The 27,272-nt window shown below is 37.1% G+C and overlaps 1 protein-coding gene across 5 annotated transcripts in view; it reads right to left on the reverse strand.

The window, feature by feature from the left end:
* The window catches only part of EDD1 (glycine-tRNA ligase), a 426,585-nt gene that overhangs the window by 199,689 nt on the left and 199,624 nt on the right, over nt 1-27,272 (reverse strand). For all 5 annotated transcript variants that reach the window (XM_089786876.1, XM_089786879.1, XM_089786878.1 and 2 more), the window contains 2 exons: nt 646-720; nt 452-510 (listed from right to left, as the gene is read on the reverse strand). In XM_089786876.1, coding sequence (XP_089643002.1) covers nt 452-510; nt 646-720 — 134 coding nt within the window. The remainder of the gene's footprint in view (nt 1-451; nt 511-645; nt 721-27,272) is intronic.

Here is a 27,272-nt window from a genome sequence, read left to right on the forward strand (position 1 = left end):
TTTCATTGTTGCATAGCCACAGTGTTTCATTGCTCAAGCTTGTTATTACATATGAAGCAATGAAAATGTTGCAAAGAATGGTTAATGTCGAAAAACAAACTGAAAATTGTGAGGAAACCTTATATTGACCCAAAACTAACTCCCAAAAAGAAAGTTTATTTCCTTAATGTTCAAATTAAGTACTTTTGAAATGTTTTCTTGAGTGCACAAAAGTCAACAACAATTATGTATAATTATACAGTATAGCCAAATAAAAATGATGATCTCATAGAATGTTAATAAATCTGGTGAATTGCATTGACATATTGATATAACTAAATAAATTTGAAGGAGTCAATTTTCGGAATAAAGCTATATAATATAATATGTGAATATTAAAAAATGGTTTAGTTTAGCTTTCATAACACAAATTAAAAAAATCTTGAAAAAAAGAATATTCTCAATAAACTACCTAAGGACAGCTTCATTTCCTTTCTGCACTACTGCTTCATCAACTTGCCCATTTGCTACCTGTGAAGCAAATTATCAATTCTAACAACTACTAATTCTAACTTGCACATTAACTTAGTGGACCAACCTACAACTCACATTGATATTTATGAAAGTATCTGAAAAACAAAATATGCTAAAGAGAGAATTCCATACCGCAATGAATGCTGGTATAAGCTTCCCATTAGATGCATCCTCAACTGGAAAATACCTCTGATGTTTATGCATAACCTACAGTTTAAGGGCTCTAGCACAATTAAAATACAGATATCAAATATTTATCAACTATTATCAACTTTAAACGCGTTATTATGTACAAGAAACATAAAAATTTGTTCCTCGTAGAAAGAAGAGAATGAAGAAAAATGGAACTTTCACTAAATTGGTTACCTTATTTACTGAACTAATTGAAACATCAAAATGCCAATTACATAACACTGACTATTCTAATCTTAGAGAAAAGGTTAGTACTAGTATACTGTACTTCCATCCCTTTAGACAATGAACTCACAGAGCAACAGATTTCACAAGCCATTAGAATTATATTAGTATAAAAAAAGTGAATCCTTCACTAATCTCCAGAAGATATATTAAAACAACCTTAGAACTCATATTGGGAATAACTAAGTTAAGATGGTGCAAATTTTTTAATAAATGTGACTACAAAATCAGCATTAACAAATTAGCTATCTTGAATTTTCAACCCTTGCTAAGACTGGTATACATATAAGCTGCTATATTTCTGGTCATAAATTCATAATTAATAATCCCATGACCTGCTGCCTGGCCAAAATATTCAAAGTTCTATAAATACTTATACAAGACAATCAATTTATTTATAGTATCAGAAATAATGAATAAAACATAAATGAAAAAGGTTTACACCGAGGGTAGACAATAATATTGCTATTTCAATATTCTTCTCAATTTTCCATACTGAAGGTACATCAATAAGCAGTTCTTTGAATACACCAGCATGTGTTTTTAATGTTTTCCTTCATTGTTTAGTATGTGACAGCATATTGATCCATGTTATGCTTCTGCTCTGCTACAATATAAAACTCACCTCACATATACTTTCATACATGTATCCTGAGTCCCTGGAGTAAACAGGCAATCTCAGTTTTTGGACTGGAGACAAATTGGACAGAAAGTTCAGCTGTAAATGAACACTCCTCAATCATTTAATGGCTGGGACAGGTTGCTGAAGTTAACTTACTGAAAAATTGAAAGAAAAATCTCTCAAGACTGTCAAAGAATCCCATCATAACTATAGCTGCAAGAAAAACTGAATTTGGGAATGTTGGACAACTTTCTGCAGTTTGCTCTCTATATTTCACAATCCACAGTGTTAATTTTCTGATCTCCTTTTGTTTCTCAAAACTACTGTTTCTTGCAATTTTGATATAGAAAAGGACTTGAGATATTGAATAAAATAGAAGGTTACAGAGTTCCTTAACCAGGAAATATGCTTTGCAAGGATGATTACCCAGTACTTTGGCAAACCTGACAGTCGCTACAAAGAATTTAGTACAAGAGAGAATATATAAAATTAAAAAAGATACGCTTTTCAATTAACAGTTACAAAGTAAACAGAGTGTACCCTCGAAGTATGAATACTTTAAAAGCAAGGATTTCAAACAAATCTTTCGGACCCAAAATTTGTACGTAAAAGATAAAAAGGGTACTAACATTTTGTGTCAACATTAGCATAAATAGTGAGGATTGTACATAGCATTAGAATATTCTACAAGAATTCGCCTAAGGCAATGAATGAAATGCCAAAATCTAGAAGCTTGAGAGATAGCACAAGAGAGACAAAATGATGATCAAATGATAATATCAATAATGACCAAATGATAATGGATGAATACATCATAGATGTGCCTGAATATATAAGCAATGAATGATAACTAGGAGTGATGATAGAGATAAGCTATGAAATATGCAAGTGTAATCGCTTGTTCACAAAAGGTAGATCATGCTCCATTGTGTAACAAAGTATGTGCAACATGTGCAACAATGCAAGGATGATAATGTGATAAGAACACAAAGGTGGAGCTCACAAACAATGAGGTGTAAGAAAAAAACTATGTGCAAGTGGATTTCTCCTACACCATGCGCTCAAATAGACTGCAAACTCCTAGGTGTCTACATGACAACTAATATGAAAATGCATTATTCTAAGTAAACTTAAGTGTAATTAGTAATATTTAATTACACCAAAACACCACCACCCCCCTTCCCCCCAAATGCAACTCAAGGGAATGTACTTAAGATTACAAAAGCTAAATAACAATGCATAATGGATACCCATGTACAATATGCAAAAGCAATGCAATCTCTCATAACACAGAGAAAGAGGGAAAAACACTCCCCCAAAAAAGAGAGATGAAAAAAGAAAGCAAGATGCATTGATGGATGGAGTAATCAAGACCCCCCATTATGACATACATCATGCATATATAATATAGAATCCCCATATAGGAGAGAAGTGGAAGAGAGACCAAGTAGCCCCCCTGCAATGTAGTATGTACACCTATGGTAGATGCCCTTGGATCAATATAGAAGTTACACCAAGAAAACTGAACGATGTTCTTCTCTCTAGGAAGAAATGGTATCATAGGTGTATCAAAGAATCATCCCCAATCAGTAGGAAGAACTCTCAACATGCATGATGTGTATGATTAACCATGCAATGTGACATCTCAAGTGAAGTTTGAGACTCATGAAAACCAGTCTCTAAGGACTCAAAAGTCTTCTCTGAAGTGAAAGCAACCTCCTCCAAATGTTGTATCAAAGGATCCACAATCATGTCAAACTCAAAGGAATGATCAAGTGAAGAATAATGAGGGTCAAACTTTTCCCTTGCAACAACTGAAGAAGGATCATCCTCAACAAAGAGAAGATGAATATCACCAATGAAGTCTCCCAAATCCTCAAGGTAGGCCTCCAAAAGAAAAATTGCAATGTCTGTCAAGAAGTTTTAAGTGGAAGACAAGGAATGTACTACTGCATTGAATCACTTGAATCCATGGTTGTGTGAATATAAGTATCATTATCAACAACAATACATGTGATCTCAATTGGAGAAGTGGAAGATGCAAATGGAGGCTTTGCATCATCATGATGCTCATCTTCTACAAGTTTTGTGATGAACTCTATTGTGTCATCATCATAGGGAATATTATCTACATCATCAAGAGGAATGAGACAAGTGCGTCTAGACCAAGTTGTACTAGAGAAATATCTGGATCTCCAAAATGTTCCCAAATAATATTGCAAACTAGGTGAGGGGATTCTATATTCTTGACCTTAGAGTTGAAATGAGAGCTCACTGAAGAGGAGCTTGTTGTAGGGAGTCGAGCTGATGGCTCAGAGGAATGGCTAGTCTGGCACGTGTTGTGATCCTGAGTAACTGAGAATGGCAAAAAAAATCACCAAGTATTGGTGATCCTAGATGGAGGAACCCAAATCGTTCTCAAGTGGTGTGAATCTTGGATGCTCAACGTCAAAATGTTCGCTTGATCAAACCTTGCATGGGGAGATGAATGTGTCAACGTTGGACCGCGTGGCTCAAGTTTGATCATAGTGCCCCCTAATGCATGGGTTGATCGTGCGATGCCATAACCTGCATTGTCGATCACAATATGGGTTCGTGCCAATCAAGTTGCTTGTCAATGGATTGGGTCGATCTAGCTATGTGTGTGGGTTCACAAAAATGATACAATGCCGAACAGTGGGATTTTGCAGCCGATTAGTCCCACATTGCCAATACAATGATGTCTATACTTTTTGAATATGACTCCCAAATGAACATTGGAATGACAGTGACCGGTGATTTGAGGCAATTGATGTGAGCCATAGAGATGGTCACTCAGATTCACTATGCACAACTCACAAAAATACACAAAGGTGACCAAACATATATTTTGCACCAAAATAATATGCTTATAAGCTGAATATTACAAAAACAAATACAAATCTCAATATTGACAAAAAATTAATTTGGACAGTTCATATCAAATTACAAATTGGGCTTCCAAGTCCAGTTTACAAAAAAAAAAAATTGCCTTACTTTTGACTTTCAACTAATATAGGCAAATCTTTAGTCAAAATTCATGGAAATGGCCACCGGACATAATGGCAAGGTCGAATCTTGCTCAAGACGCTATCAATATTTGAGGATTTCCTAGATCTGAATTGTAACCCTCCAAAATGCGAGACAAATTATGCTCTCTAATAACTAACTAATGAAACTCCTTTGGCATTGATACCATGTAAGAATTTTCCTAAGGCAATCAATGTAATGTCATGATCTAGAAGCTCAAGAGATAGCACAAGAGTGACAAAATGATGATCAAATGAGTATCTCAATAATGATCAAATGATAATGGGCAAACACACCATAGATGTGCCTGAATAAATAGGCAATGCATGACAACTAGAAGTAATGATAGAGATAAGCTATCAACTATGCAAGCTGTAATCGCATGTCCACGAAAGGTAGATCATCCTCCATTGTGTAACAATGTATGTGCAACAATGTCAAGATGATAATCTGATAAGAACACAAAGGTAAAGCTCACAAACAACGAGGTGTAAGACAACAACTATGTGCAACTGGATTTCTCCTACACCATGTGCTCAAATAGAATTAACTCCTAGGTGTCTACATGACAACTAATATAAAAATGCATTATCCTAAGTAAACTTGAGTGTAATTAGTAATATTTAATTACACCAACAGATTATGCATAAGGAACCCTGTGGGCTCTATGCTTAGTAACTGATTTTTATTTTTGGTTTTTGAGAGTTTTGCAATTTGTTTTATGCTTTCAAGAGATATATGCTTTTCTGAATTTTCAAAGATAATGAGTAATTAAAATGCAAGAAATTGAAATTAAAACTCAACCTTTCACACCAACAATTTCATCAAATTAATATGCAAGGTTTGGAAATGCTGGAAATATTATTTGGCACGTACATATATATCTAAGTCTTATTTCAGGAACACTCAAAGATGGATATGATGTATGGTAACCATGATTCTCCAAACCAGTCACCCTTCTGAGTCTCCAAATTCACAGCAAATAGGAGGGAAAATTAAAATTGCAGCAACCCCAAACAAATGGCAAGAAGGACACATGTGCTAGAAAATACTGACATCGCCAACAAATGCAAATGCAAGCTAAGACAAGAAGATCGCAGCTTAAGGTAATGCTGCTATGAGACGTTAATACTGATCCTTTCACCATTGATATCAACACTAAGATGAAACACTAGAAATTCCTACTCCAAACCCTCCACTTTTGATCACAAATTCAGCTACTAAACATGGATGTCTAATTGCACAATTCACCAGCATCAAACGTTGATTCACAATGCTTAAAATTCTGCAAGAATTACAAATGCCTGCAAGTCGCACAACCTTCAAACCCTTACCACAAAGTCACTTCACCAACAAACAAAATTATGCAAATGACAATGATGATCCATTTTGTCTTTGAGCTGCATTTTTATAAAAATCGATCCAAGGGGCTTCACACATACACCAATGGCTAGTAGCTTGAAGATGACATTTCTCACTTAAAACATAACTTGGCTCTTGGTTGCACAACTGAATTTAAATTAATTAGAAATAATGCTCATAGGTGTCATAATGCACTTTATTATTGTGTCTCACAACATAGGCTTATATTGTTATTTAATTAAGTAAAACTTAATTATATACCATTCATTATAATCATAACTCATAATAGCCCAAAAATCATCAAGTAAGCCACACTGATCAAGTATCATGCCCAAGTGTCATGCCAAAAATTGAAACTAGCCAATGCTAACTTACTATAAATAGTAAGTTGACCACCAGAGACCCTCAAATAAAGTTGTTAGCTTACAAAGGTCGCAATGATGAGCAAACACAACCATGCCCCTGAAAGCTTCTAAAAGGGGCCATCACAATTTGTGTAAAAAGATATTAAGAAGACTGATTTGTACCCATTCCATTGCTATTTGAGAAAATGTATAGAATAGGTAGATATAGCATAACTATCACACACTCAAAGTCAACTTGTGAATTGTTCAAGTATCAGAAGGTTGATGTTGATCTTGTCGCCCAACAAGTGAAGCAAGGAATAATAAATCTACCATGCATAATCAAATATACTAAATGAAAACATAAATGACGGGAAACATAAAAATATCAACACAACCAGACCAAAAGTTAACTAATATAGATGTTGGTCAAAATTGAACAATTAGAAGCAACAAATTGGTATATGTTCTTATATGCAGAGCATCAAATAATATTATTCAGTATTTACTAAATATACAAAGTGGTTAAAAAGAAGAAATATTGTCCAAGTAGAACAAGATTACAACATACTAACAACTAATAAAAGCAACTCCGTAAATGTATGTAGACACTGTTTTCTGAGATGTGTAGAATCTAGAAACAGGGCGCTATCATCACGAGAGGTCATACCAAAAGGTAGTGAAAGTAAGAAACTAAACTTGTCCTACAAGGGAGCTATACATTGAATTCCATACATTACAAGGTGATGCATTTAATTTAATTAAATCAGCATTGTGTTCACATGCAAAATTTGACTAAGGTATCACAATCATAACAGGGGAACACTATATCAACACTCAACAGGACACCGACATTATATGGGCTAACCTTAATCAAAATGAACATGTTGGCTTTTTATGATCAGAAAAAAGATGCACAGCAAACAAAATAATATGAGCAAAAGAAAGAAAATTATCCTGGGAAAACCCTACAAATTGAGACTGAAAAATTCAGCCACAAATATATCACTTATATATTAATGAAAGAGCAAAGCATTGTTTTACAATATCCAAAACTAGGCCAAAACTAAAGAAATCATCATCACCCCTATGATGAACAGCCAACAAATGAAATATCTATTTGATACAATCACTCAGCAAAGAATATCAAATCAATAACATGAACACTCATACATATCAATCATCCTCCTAAATATCAATATATATCTATGTATATAAAGATTCATCCTAGAAGAATTTATAATATGCTCTTTTGACCCTACTTTGTCTTGTCATTACAAAGTGAAGACCCTATTGGTTCTTAAAACCACAGATTGGAAATCCAAGAGCCTGCCACTTCTCCAATAGAATCTCTCAATTAGTTCTGGCCAACAAACGAGAATCACCTTCATTCCCCTGCACCTAGGCTGGTAGACCTTCTCCTCAAACCTGATCACTTGGTTTCGAGCTTTTCTAGAGCAAATTTAAGCTTTGGAGTTCTCTGCCTGGCAAGGTCCTTGAACTTGATTAAAATGAAATTGAATGTTGAGTGTTTGAATTGTATAAGGTTTTTTTATAATGAGTTTAATGCTTATAGGAAGGAATATATATTTTCTAACTTCAATAATAAAAAGACAAGTGCCTCTACTCATCCGGGCAATAGAGTCAACTTCAGTGAATTTTCACGTACAGCTTCATAAAGTTCTTATGCACTTGAATTGTCAACAATTTAATAATCAAGATGAGACAGACCAAATATTATGCAATCTTAAATTAGCCCAAATTGAACTTTAACTCCTCTGGTAGGGAGACAAACTGGACACAGATACGGAAACAATTAAATATTTCACTATATCTATGATGATCACATTTAAGCTGCTAAATGACCGTGTCCACTTATCTGACATTTAAATTGTATACAGAATTCCAAAAATAATTACAAAGGACAGTTCATCTGTAGTTTAAATGTCCATGCCATTTAGTAATAAACAAAAGACATTTTATTTTATTATAAAAATAAATAATTAATTTTATATTACAAAGTCATATTTAAGCCCTTATTCCTCCATACAAATAATAAATATAAAATACTTCCTCTTGAGAATAATTCTTTTCGAATATGATTTTTATTCTTACAATTCATCCCATATTTATATCTTTTAATTCCAATGGATGTGACATTTGAAAGTCAAGAGCCATGGTGTTACAATTTAATAATTACACCTTCCCGATAATAATAACAATTCTTTTCCTATCAGAACAGGCTTTAATTGCACCCTTTGGTAATATGCTCTTAATTATTTCTGCTCGCAAAGTTAATCCATCCGGAAACTTAACTGCTCACGACGGGCTCTTTGAACACCCTAAAAGACACTATTTGTAACATTCCTAATAACAATATATCGAATTTGTGCAACTATTATTCACCCTTAGAAATCCTTTGCCTTCGATATTGTTCACCGTGATGAATTGGAAGGTACATGACTCATCTCTGCAATCATGGATGATCTTCACTTGCTTATTTTATCACTGCCTAAGCATTGGTTATGGGCATCTATTATATATTCAACTCTTTATATCCATCTTTCAAACTGTGTATATATGATGAATATTTTATTCATGTACGTTGAATTTGACATTCATGTATGTTTGTTGTTGCTATGTACATTGTCATTGAAGATTGCTCGGAAGTTAGTTTGAGAGAGGGACGGCTAAGATAAGTAACTCCAACACACATTTGCTTTGTCAGCTTGAGACTACAGTTCCCAGAGACACAGCATCATAGATTTCTCACCACAAGGCCAAGAGTACTTTCCTAGTGTGAGGACGTTGATACAAGTCACACAAGCATGACATACCACATCCGACTCATGTACTCTATATAACTTCTATGCTTATAATCGCTGACTTTATATTTACATCATTTTCCATTGTCGTTGATTCCTTCATAGGCTGGACACTGCGGCAGATGAATCCATTATTCACTCTATTGTATTAATTGTCCCCCAATGATCCTCCCTGTCTTATAAGACATAATAGAATCATCTTGCGTGCATCTCCGTTGTTGAATGTCTCAAGTGCATTGGATGTCTCAAAAAAAATGCCTTCATTGTCGAAATAAAATCTGTAGCACAAGTGACACAATTCTCAATTGTAGATGCTCCTTAATGCTCATGCAATGTCACAGATTCAGTATGGACTTGGACAACACAAAATTAGACTTCCTTAAATGGATGAACTTTCTTGGACCTCGAGATGTTAGTAGATGTTCAAATGTTGTATTTGTAAGCTGAAAACGTTGCAGAATAATCAATACATGTTGTAATGATATCAATTTTTATCCCTTGTTACACATATTCATCAGGTTCTTTCCTTATTCTTCTCTAATTTTTCAACATCTGATATGTATGAAATGATCTTTCATTCATTATCTGTGAATAGAACTTTCAAATGAGCTTCAAACTCTATATATGAAATGATCTTTCATTCATTATCTATGAATAGAACTTTTGAATGAGCTTCAAACTCTATATTACTAAGGTCTGTTGTCATTGAATTGGCTTCCACTATTTAGCCAAGCTCGCTCGTTGCATGAATATCTAATACTCTAATCTCTGCAATCTCCATTATTAGTTCAAATGAAGGATTTGGATGACCTTTTCTCCTCCACCATCTCTCCTTCTATCTGTGCATCTTTACATATAATCCATGTTCTTGTACAATATATGTGTCATATCTGTACAGAATTTATTTATCATTCACTTGACTTGTCGTTCCTTATCTATGTCGAATATATACTCTGCCACTGCTTTACAACATTATTTTAAATCCTTTATAGCATCTTGTTGTGAGGTTTTCACATCATCACACTAAATTTGTTGGGGACCCCTTTTTCGGTTGCCTTAGCAAGTTTGGAGTGGTCCAGAGGTTTTTAATTTGAAAATTTTACACCTTGGACACCTTTGGGCCAGGAGGGATGTGATTTGATTTTGTTCACCCTGTGCTAAACTTGATTTTTTCCGGAACATGTAATTTTATCCTTAGGCCAAGCAGGTTTCAAAAACAACAATTTTTCAATAGATAAAACAATATTCAACAGGATAAATTTGCAAATTTTTGGACTTAGACAAATTTTGAAAATTTGATATAATTGTATGAGCTTGAGCATTTTCAAAATGAAATTTTTAGATTTAGTCATTTTGGAAAATCTTGAATTTTTTGGTGAAAAGAAATTTTTGATAGTGAAATTGAATTTGGAGTTTGAATTTTGACTACTAGGAAAAGGATTAATTTTGATATAAAAAAAAGTATTATAACTGCACTACAAAATTGAAAATGGACTAAATTGCAAAATTGCATTAATTTGGTTGAAATATTGCCTACAGGATTCTAGAAATGATAAAAGAAATTGGCAATTTGAAATTGAAAATTGATTTTGGCTTGCTAAATTCAATTTTAGTGATATTTTAATTACCAAAACGTTGTTAAATGAAAATTTTGACATCTGCTAGGCTTACCTTGTTTTTATTTTGCAATTTTTGATCAAAACTGACAATTAAATGGGCTAATTTCACTATGGGCTAGGCAATTTTAATATTGCATTTAAATTTGGGCCATTAATTAAGGAGCTAATTTAATTTTGTTCTCCCTCCAAGCAGGTCAGCCCACTTGAAGAGGCCAAAGGGTGGTATAAGAGAGACTTCCCCTCCTCTTATTTTCTCATTCCTTTTTCCTCCTACTTGGATGTGTGATCTTCTTCTAGAGGCAAATTTCAGACTTGAGCGATATCTTCTTGGAGCAGATTTTCTCCTCTTTTCACAGCATTTTCTTTTTCTTGCTTGGGCAAATCTCTACCCTAGGACAATTTTCGAAGCAATTCTGATTTTTTCCACCTAGGGCAATTTTTGTTAAGGCAGATTTTACCATTTCTTAGCAGCAAATTTCATAATTGGGCAATTTTATCTAGTGAAGAGGCTATATGATTCGAGGTCTGATTTCTTTTTGGCATTTGTGGGCAATTTCAAGGAAGTCAAAATTCTGATTTTTGCTAGGGCATCATTATTTGCAAGGAAGGTTGAAATTTTCGAAATCTAATCCGAATTTGAACAGAGCCCGATTATTGTTAAAGGCAGATTTAAGGTAAAATTCTATTTATTTTAAAGGTGAAGATTGGTTTATAGGTGGATTCTATTCTTTGTTCTTGCTTGGTTCGTTTCCCTTATTTTCCTTTTGCACACATCATCCACCACTTCATCATTTCATTGATAGGCTGAAGTTGGGAGATATAAGTGTAGATTTCATGATATGACACTTGGAAAGGCAAAAATAAGCTAGACCACCCTAGGATTGAAGTTGGGAGATATAAGTGTAATCCATCCTAAAGTAACGAAGAGGCTGAAATAAGTGGTAATCCCACTCCTACGAAAGAAGGTTGGCGATTGATAAGTGTAGAGATAGGAATTGGAGAGGCAGAAATAAGCTAGATTCCATCAATAGAAAGAAGGTTGGAGATTGATAAGTATAGTCCATATCATTTAGAATGAAGGGGCAGAAATAAGTGTTTAGGATGGTCAATGATAGTGCAAGAAATAACTCAAAGGGAACAAATACAAAAAAAGACAAGGAAGACATGATGCCTAAGACCACATTCTTCTCTAAAGTGAGGCGAATAAGTGCTACCAATATCGGTATAGTTGTTTACCGTACTGGTAAAAAAATCAACGCATATAGACAATGGAACAGAATAGCAGAATTATTTTAGATTATTCCAGACATACATTATACTTGATAAGATGAATATAGTAGAGAATGCTTTACAATGATCCCAGACGGGATATAAATACTATCCGTCGAACCTTCCCGAAGGAGTCCGTCGGCCACAAACATTATGTCTGCTACATACTATTTACCCGTCGGCTACAAAATACAGAAACACCGACGACAATCCAATCGGCTAACACCATCCCCCCAAAAAGAAAAGTCGTCTCCGGACGACAATTAAAAAATATCTTAAACAAATTAACAAACAAAATACATTAACAGAGTGATTACAACAAAAAATCTACTTCTATCATATCACTTTCACATTCATCCCGTTACATTTGTAGCCTCTGCTAACACAATACTGTCTCCTCAAGCTGACCTTGATAGCCACCCGTGCTGCTTTCTTTATTTCCAACTACTAAGTACCTTGAGTCAAATGTCACTGCACTGCCTCCAACTGGATGATCAGCTCCTCCCGAGCTCTCTACGCATCCACCAAGACAGCCTCACGGCCAACACCTACTCTCAGTGCCTCTGGTACATAGACACTCCATGCCTGCAGCAGCTCCAAGTCTTCTCAACTGGTCAAACTCCCACGATTGATATCTGCAATGACTAGGGGTCCAAGGGGCAACGCCCTCGACGGGGTCAAGGGGCAGTGGCACTCCGAACTCCACACAAAAATGCACAGAATAGACTATTTCTATCATTTTCTGCCGATTCTACACTCTTTTTGGCAACCACTAATGCTTCCCCTTCCTTTTGGCATCATCTGCCACTCATTCCAAACAACTTGAATCTGTTGTCTTTTTTTTTTTTTTTTTTTTAATATGTTTTTATAATTCCATCCTTGAATCAACCCGCAGGAGCATAATATCATCAACGAACTTTCTTCATCCGTTACAAAGAATCTTACCCCGCAAAAGAGGCAAAAGAACATGCCGTAGCCAATCAGAGGACAGCAGCAAGTAACCTCAGGAGAAATCTCAGTCCTTCCTCCGGCAATGAGAAACAAAACTAATCGATCTTTCACTGAAACTTCTCCAGCGGCAATCAGAAACAATACTTGACCAACAAGCCTTTCTCTGCCGAAAATATCAAACCGAATTGAAACAATTAGAGCCTTTTCTTTGAAATTTGTGCACTCCTTGAAACCCTTGAAAACTCCTGCTCCTCAGATGGCGCCCTCAAAAATAGAGGAAAGCTTCCTCAGCAGGAACAGCCCGAATGTCACAGCCGGATTCCAAAATCCTTCCTCCGAAAGCCCATAGCTAAGCACATAAGCCACGGTGAAGAGAATAACGGGCCAAGCTCGTTTGAGGGTGTTAAATCTTTTCATCCGCCGGAGACTGGTTTACATCCGCAGGAGGCTGTTGCATCTAATAAACAAAAGAATCGCCACATGAATACAGCAGGAAGAGAACCCCGCGGACAACCTGCTACGGACAGGTGCCCACGGAGCACCTCCCACGGACAGGTGCCCGCGGAGAACCTCCCGCAAACAGGTGCCCGCGACACTTCCTTTCTTTAATATTTTTTTTTTTTTTTTTTAATTTTTTTTAAATTTTTCTTTCTTTTTTTTTTTTTTTAATTATAATTTTTTTTCCCATTTTTTTTTTTTTTAAATAAAAAATATATAGGTACCTCAATTTTGCCTCCAGACGTCACCATTCTGCAACGACAACGATGAAGGAGCCCTTAGAGCATTCGACGACGACTTCTTCAGCTACAGCGACAGCATCAGATCATTCTGCAACGATTTCTTTGACGGTGATGAGATCTTCTGGGTGCGGTATGTTTTCAATTTGGACCCATTCACCGCCTGAGGGATCTCTTCCCCGTCCAAGGTTGACAATTTAATTGCTCCATTATCGCCAACTTCTCGGATCTAGTATGGTCCAACCCATCTTGCCTTAAACCTATCCTGTTTTCTTTCATTCCGATCGTCGTACTTGAGTACCAACTGCCCCGGCTGAAACTTGTTGAGTTTGTCATGCCATGCCTTATGTCTGTTCTGTGGCACCTCCATCGCCCACTGTGCCTGCGGTCGTTGCGCATCTAGCTTATTTCCTTGCTATCAATACCCTTCAAGTAATTTTATGCTGCAATGCATTCTTTTCTTTCTGTGCGGTTCGTTCACCATGTACCGAATGGTGGGATCTTTCTTTTTTCTGGGTTTGGACTGTATGTTCTTCCCCTCAGCTTCAAGCGTAACCGCCTTTCCTTCTTCTGCTGCTTTTTATTCCTTTTAGACACTCTTTTTTCTCGCCTTCGTCGACCCTTAGCATATTACAACTCGGAAACAATTCATAGTCTTCTATCTGCCAGTGGTAAAGGTCATTCACCGAGTCTAGGTCGTCATCATTTGATCCTCCTTCTAGTGTCAATACTCCTTCGTCGTTCGATTCCATTCTCCTCTTTCCTTCATCGTCATTTCTTTCGTCATCATTGTCGCCTTCACCTTCTAAGTCTGACGATGCTACCTCCTCACCTACCATTTGTGTGTGCAGGTCAATTATAAATCTTTTGCCTCCGCACTCCATTGATAGGGTATTTCGTTTCCAATCATGTTTTACTTTTGCTTGCACCAACCAAGTCCGTTTGAGAATAGCATCATATCATTTTCTTTTCAATGGAATGACTACGAAATCCAATAAAAATGGTTGTGTTCCAATAGTTACCGGTTGCGCCCTCAAGGTTCCCAACGGTTTCATCCCGTGCTAGTCCGCCGTGAGAACCTGGAATGTAGGTGGCCACAGCGTCGGCTTTCCCAACTTCTTCCAAGTATCCTCCGGCAACACATTCACGCCGGACCCTCCGTCGACAATTATGTCTGTCAAAACATTTCCCAAAATTCCCATCTCGACAACTGTCGGATGCCGTCCGGATGTGAGTGCCAGCAACATTGGGTCTGTTGTCATCACTTCGCTACTGTCCCTTCCTGTGTCCTCCGGTGCTTTCGAAAACGGTGTATGATTCAGAATGGCCGTTCGTAACTAGGGCATTGTGAGAAGGTCACTTATCTTGACCGGTATCTCCGTTTGTAAGATCTTTTGTACAATGTTTTGTTCTGCGAAGTTCCTTGCCAAGGTGCTGGTGATATCCTTCAACTGAGATGTCCCTGTCAATGATGCCTTTCCAATTTCCGCCTGCACTTCCCCCAATTTTCTTTTTTCCTCCACCGGTGGTTTTGCTTGCCTTTGCATAATTGCCAGAACCTCCTCTTCATCCGTGCCGACACTGATCAAATTTACTCCAGACTTTGGGCACTTGGCATCTTCATGGTCGCCGAGTCCGCACCATCTGCATAATAATTTAGGTGTGTTTGCCGCCGTACAATCCCGCGCAAAATGACCCCACAAATTACATGCTCGGCATTGAATGATCAACCGTCCGTTTGCATCATACTAGGTTCGACTTCGCCTCCCATTATTATTGTTATTGTTCGCATTGTTGTTATTTTGCCCTTTGTTATTATTCCTGTACCCTCCAAATGTGGCACCTGCGCCATTCATATTTTCGCTACTGCCCGACGGGGAAGCCTCCTATGTAAGAAGCACCTGCAGAGATCCTTGTCTTCATGTTAAAGGGGCACTCTTTTGTCGAATGGCCCATGATCTGACAAATGTCACAAAATTGGTTCTTTGGACATGATCCTTTAGTATGACCGTCGGTCTTACACTCCATGCACCACAGCTCACTGCCTTTTGGCTCCTTCTGCATGTTTTTAAACTACTTCATCATGCAGATCATGTCCTTCTGTAAAGCGCGGACCTTCTTGCTACTGCCTTCATTGTCGCTGCTATCTTCTCCGGCTGGCTCGTCGTCATCAGAATCAGATGAGCTAGTGTTCCTCTTCTTTGTTTTCTGCTCACTTTCGAGGTCTAATGCTCTGTTATAAGCTTCTGTGTATGACGACAATGGCACAATTTTCATTTTCCTACGCAACTTCGAGCGTAGGTCTTCCACAAACCATCTTTTCTGAAGCCCGTCCGCCGGCTTACTTTCCATTTTGTTTATCAAGTCTTTTAATTTCTTGGCGTAAACACGGACGATTTCGTTCTTCCCCTGCTTAGTATTGAAGATCTCTGCTACAATTTCATTATCATCCCGCAACAATTTAAATTTTGCCAGAAAATCCTTTTCAATGTTATCCCAACTGTTTAGCTTTCGTGGATCTGTATCAGTGAACCAATCAATTGCTACACCTCGTAGGGTGGCCAAAAATTGCCTCATCCAATCGTCTTCATCAGTTATCCCATTTGCCTTCCAGATCGTTTCACATGCTTTGCAATGTCGAATGGGATCGGCCGTACCATCACCATTGAACTTCGGCAGTTTCTCTTTTGGTCCCGCCATCACAATTGGTTTCTATAAACAGGCGTTGCTCAGTCCTGCAACACTGGCGCTCTTCACTCCCACACCGGTGGTCTGCACTCCCACACCGGCGATCTGTATTCCCACACCGACGGTCTGCACTCCCACACCAGCAATCTGGTCTCCCACACCGGCAGTCTACACTCCCACACTGGTGGACTGCTCTCCCACACCGGCAGATTGCTCTGCCACATTGGCGGACTGCACTCCCACACCAGCGAACTGCTCTCCCACACCGGCAATCTGCACTCCCACACCAACAGACTGCTCTCCCACACCAGCGGACTGTTTTCCCACACCGTCAGACTCAACAATTGCAAACCTTGGTGAAGAAGGGTGTTTTGAAGTTGTCCTCTGCGGAAGTATATCCCGGATGAAGAGTTCACTCCACACTCTTGCTGTGTCGGCACTCCAAGCCATGCGAGTCAATGCTCTTCCATCTGGATTCTCTTCCCTCGGCGAACACAAATTCAAAAACTCCTCCCGTGCTTCTTCCACCAATTCCACCTGCTGTCGAGTTTCCTCCAACAAATCTTCCGTGCTCCAGTTTCCGTCGGCACTCTTCTGAAATCTCCGGCAGCGTTCGGCTTGCTGTGCCAGAATTAAATTTTCTTGCGCATTACGGATTCCATATTTTCCCTTGACCTTATTTCGATCCTTGTTAAGTTGATTTGGCATTAATCTTCATTCCTCCCACATTCCAGGTTCATAGGGCAACGGCGCCAAATGTTTACTGTATTGGTAAAGAAATCAACGCATACAAACAATGGAACAGAATAGGAGAATTATTTTAGATTATTTCAGACATACATTATGCTTGATAAGATGAATATAGTAGAGAATGCTTTACAATGATCCCAGACGGGATATAAATACTATCCATCGAACCTTCCCGAAGGAGTCCGTCGGCCACAAATATTATGTCCGCTACAAACTATTTATCCATCGGCTACAGAATACAGAAACACTGACGACAATCCAGTCAGCTAACAATAGTGAGTATGATACAGTTGAAAGACAGATTGAAGGAAGGACAATCCCCCATGGCGAAGATCTACAAGAGCAAAATTGTACACGTGGCGGCTTTTCCTCCTACCTTGCCTTGTCCAGAATTGGTAATGGAGTCTTCATCATGATTTGATATTGTTAGTAAGTCCATTTTTGATGAAGGGAATAGAGTGTTAGCCAACATCGGCGGACAAGTGGTCGAAGAAGTATTTAATATTCCCCAGTATAAAGGCATGACAATGGTAATGATGGATCAGGCGGCAAAGTTATTTCAGGATAATCAGGAGGCTTACTTCATTCATCTAAAGCAAAATTGGTTACATGAAGGCAAGAAGGGAGTTATTAGATCATCAAAGCTCACCATGTCAAATTTCAAATCAGAGTATGGCGATGTTATTGTGCTTCTCAGCCGAATCATGGGTGTAGCTCAAGGTATGCAATTCAAGAATTGAATGTACTTCTTTATTGATGAAATTGAGAATGGAAAGAGAAAATTTCATTGGGCTAGGATTATAAGTAAAAATTTAGAGTTCCAACCTAGGACAGTGCAAAATCAAAAGCAATTCTATATGGGATCATATCTTTTCTATTTGATTGTGAGACTATATGAAAATTCTGGACTTAAGGCCTTAGGAGTGATTGGCAATGAGTCGGGGCAATGTTTGTTACATGAGTGTTATCCACAGCTTCATTTGCACAACACCAAAGATTATAAGATGTTTTATGACGCCTTTGCCATGAAGATGGTAAGGATATTACAAGGGACACCTGCTAGAAGGCTCTCAATGGAAGTGGAAGAAAAAGTTAAGTATGGGAGTGGTACATCCAATTTTCTCAATTCACATATATTAGAGTGGCAGAAAGTACAGTTTGTCCCAAGAGACTTCCAAGGTACCCACCCAACAAGATAGTTTTGATGGAGTTAGCTCGGCAACTTGAGCATTATGACAAGATGATGAAACTTAAAGGTGAGACAGGGATTACCGTCTCATTTGCAATAAGCAATGATACTTGCCCCAATCTTGCCGCCTTTGCAGCTGTGGAGAAAGAGTTAGAATGGTATCATCTAGGATGGTATAGAGCAAGACAAGGATTTGATCCTAATGGTTGTATCAAGGCATCTCATAGAAATATATTCAAACATATTCCTACTATAGAAGATTTTTGGGCCAATGCACAGGATGACTTTCATGTGAGAAGGCTAGCTTTCTCAAGGTTGTCAGTGAGATTGATGAGGGCAATCAGATGGAGAGGCCTTGATATTCCAGATCAACAGGAAGATGATGAAAATGTGCTAAGAGGAGATTATGATATAATGCATGGAACGAAGTTGAGTCTAGTAGATTGGGATGATCATCATGATCCTTCCTTAGAGACAGTTACAAGGATAGCTGATCTACACATCAAGTCGTGGTACAATGAGAAGTTAAGGCAATTACAAAGTTAGAAGGTATGCCTTACTTATGAGAAGATGAAACCGGATGAAGAAGGTCTACCGAAGTCAGTCGGACAGAAAGGTGAGGGCAATAGCCAGCAACAAAGAGTAGTTAAGAGAAAGAGGAGAAGTTTGGAGGTTGAGGAAAGTAAAGAACATCAGGAGCCTCCAGCTAAGAAACACAATGCAGCACTATCAAGGGAGAGCATAATTGAGGCTAGAAGCCAAGAGGATAATACAAGTGGACAAGGGGCCGCAGCAGAGGTGAGCTCTGATTCAGAATCAAGGGGTTACAGTGAAAGTATTGAGTACTCTCCTCTCTCAAAGAACCAACATGGAGATGATGTGACAGTCACTAGTGAAGAAGAAGAAGATAGGCTAATTGATATTGAGGAAATAAGCCAGGCACCCGAGGCCATTGATGACGCTTTGCTACTCGAACTAAATCTAGATTTGGGGAGCTGCATGGCACCGCTATGGTTAAGGCAAATGCTTATGCTTAGAGGCGAGGTGTGACTATCCGAACAGTTGAAGATATCCAAGGGTTAGTGGAAAAGGGTGATAGTGAGAACCAAAAACAAATTGCAAAAACGGTGGCAAAGGTAATTAGGAGCAACAATGATGATCATCGAAAAGTTCTAATATCTATACCAAAGGTTAGCAAGGCAGTGGATGAGATTGTAGCTCAGGAGTATGAGATAGTAGAACATAACTTGGGAAGAATCACGGATGACATAGAATCTGAGGAGATCCAAGAATGCATGGTTTCAACTACAGAAAGGTTAAGGAAGGCAAACGAAAAGATTATAAAGTTGGAGGCCAAAAACAAGTATTGGAAGATTGCCAACCTATCCAACAGTTGCACTAGGTAGCTCTTCCTCAAGACAGTGGGAGCAACACAGAAGAGATATCAACTCCATTGTACGAAGTCAAGGATTGGATCCATGATACAATTCAAGATGGGCGTAATTTCTCGCCTTCCTTTATCTCAACATTCAGGTCATTGGCGGCTATTAGAGACAAATTCAGAATAGTTGAAGGGGAGTGGAAGGATTTCCTTCCAGTCAAGGACTTAGCCATTCCTAGGCTACAGGAATTTATCGAGCTACCAGAAAAATATTTGGAAAAAGCCAAGTTGGTAGATGGAGGAATGAGTACGGTGAAGTCTTGGTTTGTTGCCTTGACTATCAAATCGAGAATACTTGAAGAGATACGGAATGAGATTGCACAGCACAGCCCAAGCATTGACACTTCCATTTCAACTATGATGAGCAATGTTGGGGCTACACTTGATTTTGAGGATATCAAAGAGGACGTCAATGAGACAGAGTTTGGATCGAGATTGGATGAGTTGGGGAAGGTTGCCATCAAGAAGAAACATTTGGGCACCCTTGCCTCCCTCAATGCCTTTATCGGATATGCGAAAGAATATGAGAAGGATCATGAGAAGACACTACAAGCAACAATCAGCATGATGAATTCAGCTGAGCTCAAGATGAAGCATACACTTTACCCTCCCATGAAGGAAGTCAATGACATGCTAGCCAAGTTCATTGTCTTGGCTAAAAAGATGAAAGAAAATGGTAGATTTATATTAGAAGATCATTTGTATAAGCCCAAGTGGAAAATTCTCCTTCTTGGGTAGGACAAGTGTCTGATTTTGATTGGCTACCATTTTGGTGTCTTCTCATTGGTTGCCACTTTCCCTTTCTTTTCATTGGTCCATTGATGAGGTGGCATCTTCTCATTAGCCAATGGGGTGGCAACCCTAATTAGGGTTTTCCGGATTCAATCCGAATCGTTGATTTTGCCTCTTAATCTCTCCCGTTGGTTATAATTTTGGCCTCTATATAAGGCCATTTGCTCTTATTTGTAAAGGGTTGAAGAAAATTCTTGTTAAGATAATACCAAAATTGCTTCTCTTTACCGTTGTTGTGACTTGCATGGTGATTAAGAACATTTGGTCTTATTGCATGGTTTCTACTTCCAATAGTTCAAGTTAGATTCTTTTGAAGTTGTTAAAGTAGATTTTATTTCAAGAAAGTTGTTAAGTAAGAGTAAAGAGTAGATGGATAGTTGTATGGTGATATTAGTGGATTTTTGATAGGGATCTATAAACTAGGCCACTAGCATCTTACTGGCTTGTTAGGAAGCCTTGCGTGGTAATCTTGTCTTTTCCCTCGAATCATTGCATCTATGGAGGTAGAGCCACTAGTAAACTTTCATCAGATTCGATCCTAGTCCATTTGCTAATCTTTCCATTCATAAGAGTAGGCGTAAAGTAGCAGGTAATTTAGTAATTGGAGTTCAATTGAGAAGGGAAGTTAAAAGAAGCATCATTGGTACGCACCCTCCATCATCATCGCCACCAACATCATTTGGCACTCATATACTTTAACAAACCTAGACATCATCACCATCACACCAAAAGTTCAAGTTACCCTTAAATGAACAATGTAAGCCTGCCTACGTGATTAACCAGCAAATCACATCAATGTAACTAAGTTAGTATCCACAGGTGTAAGGAACATTGGAGTTTTCCTGATGTCTTCATGAGTATTTACATTTCAAGAGAGGGATTGAGTGTTTGATATTCCATATCAAGTATTCAATCATTGTATGTTATGTAGAGGTACAAAACTGACATCAACACATCTTCAGAATAGTCATTAATTAAATCAATTCGCAAATCCCGCAAATTCTTATATGCACAATAGAAAAACAAAAATAATCATAGGGTGAAAAGATTAAGGGTGGTGCATGAATGGAGACCCTAAAATTTTTAAGCCACCATCAGTGGCTCTTATTGGGGACATATGCTCCTTGTGGGCATAGTTAGATTCTAGCTATCTCTGCAAGAGCAGACTAAGCATCCATGCTTAACATGATGCAAGGTGAAATTGGGTGGCCCCAGGCACCTCAAAAAGTGAAACTTAATTCTTCCCTCTATCAAACAACCAATTTTGATTGTGTAACACTTTGAACATGCTAATCATGATGCCATCATTCATATAAACAACATGTATTGCTTCTACTTCATCAATGCATTCTTTGGTATCCAACTTTTTCTTAGCCTTCAGGAAATCATTAGGTGCATTGCAGCCCTTGCTAGACGGAAGATCTTTAGATTCATGCATGTGAACAATCATATAAGCATCCGAATAAATCTTCTTTGCTTTATTGTCTATTTGCACACAATCTAACCCACTTCTATACTCCTTACATTGCTTCTCCTCACAAAGGAGCTTTGACAATGGCTTATCTTCTAGAAGTACATTGTCTCTTTCACCAAGAGTTTGATCAGCTAAGATACTTTGGAAATTTTCAACACCATGCTTCTATGCAACCTCCTTGTTACACATATATGATTATGTATCTCCTTTACATGTTTGAAACAACCCGTCCTCATAGGATGAACTAATGCATGACTCATTTGCTAAATACACCTCCTCATTCATATCTTGAGTTTCATCATCTTCAAAGCTGTCATCAGGCCTTCTATCTTCATCAGGGTGCTGATGTATTTGGCTGCATAGTAACTCCTTTTCAAACAATGGATTTGAGAATATAGTGAATTGAGATGTATCTTCTATGACTTCTTCTTCGAACAATGCGTTCAAGAATATAGAAAATTGAGGTATACTATCATGAAAGCTTTCATTTGGATCATCAAGTGTGTCATCAACAAGACTAATGTCTTCATCAACATTATCTTCTGAAACTTCCCCATTTTCATACATTGTATGCAGTTCTACTTCATCCTCACTATATGATTCCTATGAATTACCATCTCCTTCATCCAGTACCCCTTTAGAAAGCACTGATCCATCACCTTGCTCACCATGGTGATTTGAGAAAAAATTTGGACCATTTCTTTCAATATGTTTCTGCTATTCCAGATCTAACAAGGCTGAAATTTCTTCCATGCTTAGAGAATCCTCTTCCTCATTTTCACATTCACTATCATTTGAAGGCATATAAGTATCATCATAATCGGATTCCTCCTCAAACTGTCCACAAATTTCTTCTCCATTTAAGTCTAAGATATCATTAGACTCATATGTTACTTTAGTCTTGAATTCATTCTCTGCAACTAGCACATTATCCATAAGTTTGATAAACTTATGAAACTGATGATCATATAAGAGACCTAATTCTTGCATCCTGTTTAGAAGTTTAGATGATGGAGGTATGTATTCTAAAGGTATTTCTTGGTAACCATTAAACATCCTCATAAAGAATTGTGCTGCAAATTCATCTTCTTGCTTTTCTAAATTCAAATATGCATCAAAAGGAGATATATAACTCGAACTTTCATCCAATATTTGGAAATGAAGCATCAAATCAAGATCTTTTGGCTACATTCCCAACTCACAACACTTTCTTATCAATTCCTTGCATGAAGGCATGATGTCTAAAGCTACTTCCCGAAAAATATCTACCATCGTTATTGACAAATGTGCCGATGTCTCACCTTCATAGCTTTCCAAATTGAAAATCACATCCAGGGGGTGTATGTCTAGTTCCTCCATGGTGTAACACAGATCAACTTCCTAATCGTAGTATACTTTCTCCATGTTAGGTAATCAAATCATTTCCTTATGAGTCTTCTCCCTCAGTAGAGCGACCAACTAAATTTTGTATTCAATAGAGTTGCCACCTCTTACGAGGAATGTATTTATTTATGATCTTTCTGGGTTCTCACTTCCAACAAAGTATGCTTCTAAACAAACTGATATAACTCCTTTTTAATTCTAGTCTTACGACATCTAAAACTCTAGGTAACTGCACAACACTTGTTGTGAGCAACTCTCCCCAATAGAGTTGTCAATCTGTTGGTAGACTCAGATGGGGCGAGTAAAAAGTTCTCAAGATCTTTTGTAAATCAAAGTAGGTAAATTTCAAAAATATCTAATGGATAGTTCTCCAATAGAGTCGCCTATCTATTGGTTCTCAAGACCACAAATTGGAAATCCAAGAGCCTGTCACTTCTCTGATAGGATCTCTCAGTCAATTCTAGTAGACGAACAAGAATCACCTTGATTCCACTGCACTTCAGGCTCCACTACACCTAGGCAAGTAAACCTTCTCTACAAACCTGATCACTTGGTTCAAAGCTTTTCTAAAGCGAATTTAGGCTTTGGAGTTCTTCAGTTGGCAAGGTTCTTGAACTCAATTAAAAATGAAACTGAATGCTGAGTGTTTGAATTGTATAAAGTTTGTTTATAATGAGTTTAATGCTTGTAGGAAGGAATATATAAATTTTCTAACTTCAATAATAAAATGACCAGTGCCTCCGCTCATTCGGCCAATAGAGTAAACTTCAATGAATTTTCACGTACAACTTCATAAAGTTCTTATGCACTTGAACTGTCAACAATTTAATAATCAAGATGCGATAGACCAAATATTATGCAATCTTAAATTAGTCCAAATTGAACTTTAAATCCTCTGGTAGGGAGACAAACTAGACACAGATAAGGAAACAATTAAATATTTCACAATATCTATGATGATCATATTTAAGATGCTAAATGACCGTGTCCACTTATCTGACATTTAAATTGTATACAAAATTCCAAAGATAATTACAAAGGACGATTAAATCTCCATGCCATTTAGTAATAAACAAAAGACATTTTATTTTATTATAAAAATAAAATAATTGAATTTATATTACAAAGTCATCTTTAAGCCCTTATTCCTCCATACAAATAATAAATATAAAATACTTCCTCTTAAGAATGATTGTTTTCGAATGTGTCTTTTAATCTTACAGTTTATCCCATATTTATATCTTTTAATTCCAAAGGATGTGACTTTTGAAAGTCAAGAGCCATGGGGTTAGAATTTAATAATTACACCTTCCTGATAATAATAATTATTATTTTCCTATCATAAGATGCTTTAATTGCACCCTTTGGTAATATGCTCTTACTTATTTCAATTTGCAAAGTTAATCCATCTGAAACCTTAACGGCTCATGACAGGCTCTTTGAACACCCTAAAAGACATTATTCGTGACATTCCTAATAACAATATATCAAATCTATGCAACTATTATTCACCCTCAAAAATCCTTTGCCTTCAATATTGTTCACCGTAATGATTTGCAAGGTACACGACTCAGTTCTGCAGTCACGGATGATCTCCACTTGCTTATTTTATCACCACCTAACCATTGGTTATGGGCATTTGTTATATATTCAACTCTTTATATCCATCTTTCAAACTGTGTATATAGGATGAGTATTTTATTCATGTACGCTGAATTTGACATTCATGTATGTCTGTCGTTAGTATGTATGTTGTCATTGAAGATTGCTCGGAAGTTAGTTTGATAGGGGGCCGAGTAAGATAAGTAACTCCAACACACATTTACTTTGTCAGCAATAATATCTAATACTCTAATCTCAACTATCTCCATTATTAGTTCACAAGAAGGATTTAGATGACCTTTTCTCCTCCGACATCTCTCCTTCTATTCGTGCATCTTTACATATAATCCATGTTCTTGTACAATATATGTGTCATATCTGTACAGAATTTATTTATCATTCACTTGACTTGTCGTTCCTTATCTATGTCGGATATATAATCTACCACTGTTTTATAACATTATTTTAAATCCTTTATAGCATCTTCAAAATAAACAATAATAAAATCAATTTGCAAATCCTGCAAATTCTTATATGCAAAATAGAATAACAAAAATAATCATAGGGTGAAAAGATTAAGGGTAGTGTGTGAATGGAGACCCTAAAATTTTTAGGTCACCATAAGACCCTTTGTTGTCTTAACTCTTCATTGTCCTATCCCTTCTAAGTGAGGACACCTTGTTGACTTCAATATAAAATAAGATCTATTATATATTTGAAATTTAGGAAAGTAAGATAGCTACTGTCACTAAATCACCAATATATATTTCAAATTTAGGAATGTAAGATAGCTCCTAACACTAAATTACCAACACTCCCTATTTGCTACAAAGGTATCTTTCTGGAAATTCATGTCATTGAATCTCTCAACATCATACATGCCTATTTGTTGAAAATATTTTAAACAAGGAACCTCTCAACATTATAATAACATAGAATCACTCAACATGGCAACTCCCATGTGCGGAAAGAAGCATATACAGAATCCCTCATCACGAAATCACTCAACATGATGTCATCATGGAATCTCTCAACATAACATCCACCATAACTACTACCATGTGTGGAAAGAAGCATATACACAAGCACCCCTTACAGAATCACTTAATGTCATGTCATCATATAATCTCTCAACATAATGTCCACAATGGCTATTCCCATGTGTGGAAAATCAACATCTCTCAAGGGTTTTCACCTCATATTTCTCTTTCACAAAGAAACATACACTACAAGGGTTTTCACCATATATTTCTCTCACAAAGAAACAAACATTACAAGGGCTTTCAAATCATACTTCTCTCACAGAGAAATATGTATTTTAGCACAAGATAAGAGCAACTCATGTTGAGACTCCCTCTCAGCAGAGACTCTCTCAGCAAGGGCAGCACTCACTCAACTTTGATTACCACAATAAATTACAGTTGGCTCCAATATTCGACCAAATAAGGAGTTTTTGAAGCCACGTTGCTTCACGAGTTTGCTAATCCTTTGCAAAGAACTTAGCACTTCTCCTCTTCCACTCAAGCTCCCTTAGAATCTTCTCAAGCCTAAAGTAATCCTTCATCTTTATCTCATCAAGCTCTCCCTTTATGTAATTAATCACATTATCCATCTCCCACTCAAGCTCCCTTTATATCTCTAACCCAATATGAAGGAAGATTCAATCCATAGTTCCATGACTCGGCAAAATGATTAAAAAAATCTTGAAATTTGGAGATTTTTAACGATTTAAATTTTTTTTTCATGCACCCATTACTAAATAAAGCTTAATGACACTATAACATCATCAAATAGAAGCTAATTTGATCACATCCATAAACATATATCCATCACATAAGTACAAGCAAGGAAAATAGATATATATGGCATTGATAGTTTAGAACAGTTATATCCTACATATATTTTCCTTGTCTGTACATTTGTCTTTACCAAATACAAGATCCCTACTAAAGAGTAGAAAATCATGTGAAAATACTATTGAAATTAGTATACAAAATAACATTAAGGAAATCTCTATCATATTGGAGTTGATTGAGCTCGTAATGCATTGTTTGTTAGGCTATGCATTGCATCTTGCACTAGCCATAGCTTAGAGATTGATACAAATTTACTACGTTAATCATGAAATCTTGAAGCTGGGGGCTCATAGACGGGTATTGCAACATTATCCTTTGGCATGATTACTCACAAGTATCAAGGTGCAAGGTGTCTAAGGCAAAGAGCAATATATAATACCATTAACTATT

The sequence above is a fragment of the Cupressus sempervirens genome, chromosome 6 (assembly GCF_028749045.1).
Source record: "Cupressus sempervirens isolate cs-2001-9-10 chromosome 6, ASM2874904v1, whole genome shotgun sequence".
In the NCBI taxonomy this organism is placed as follows: domain Eukaryota; kingdom Viridiplantae; phylum Streptophyta; class Pinopsida; order Cupressales; family Cupressaceae; genus Cupressus; species Cupressus sempervirens.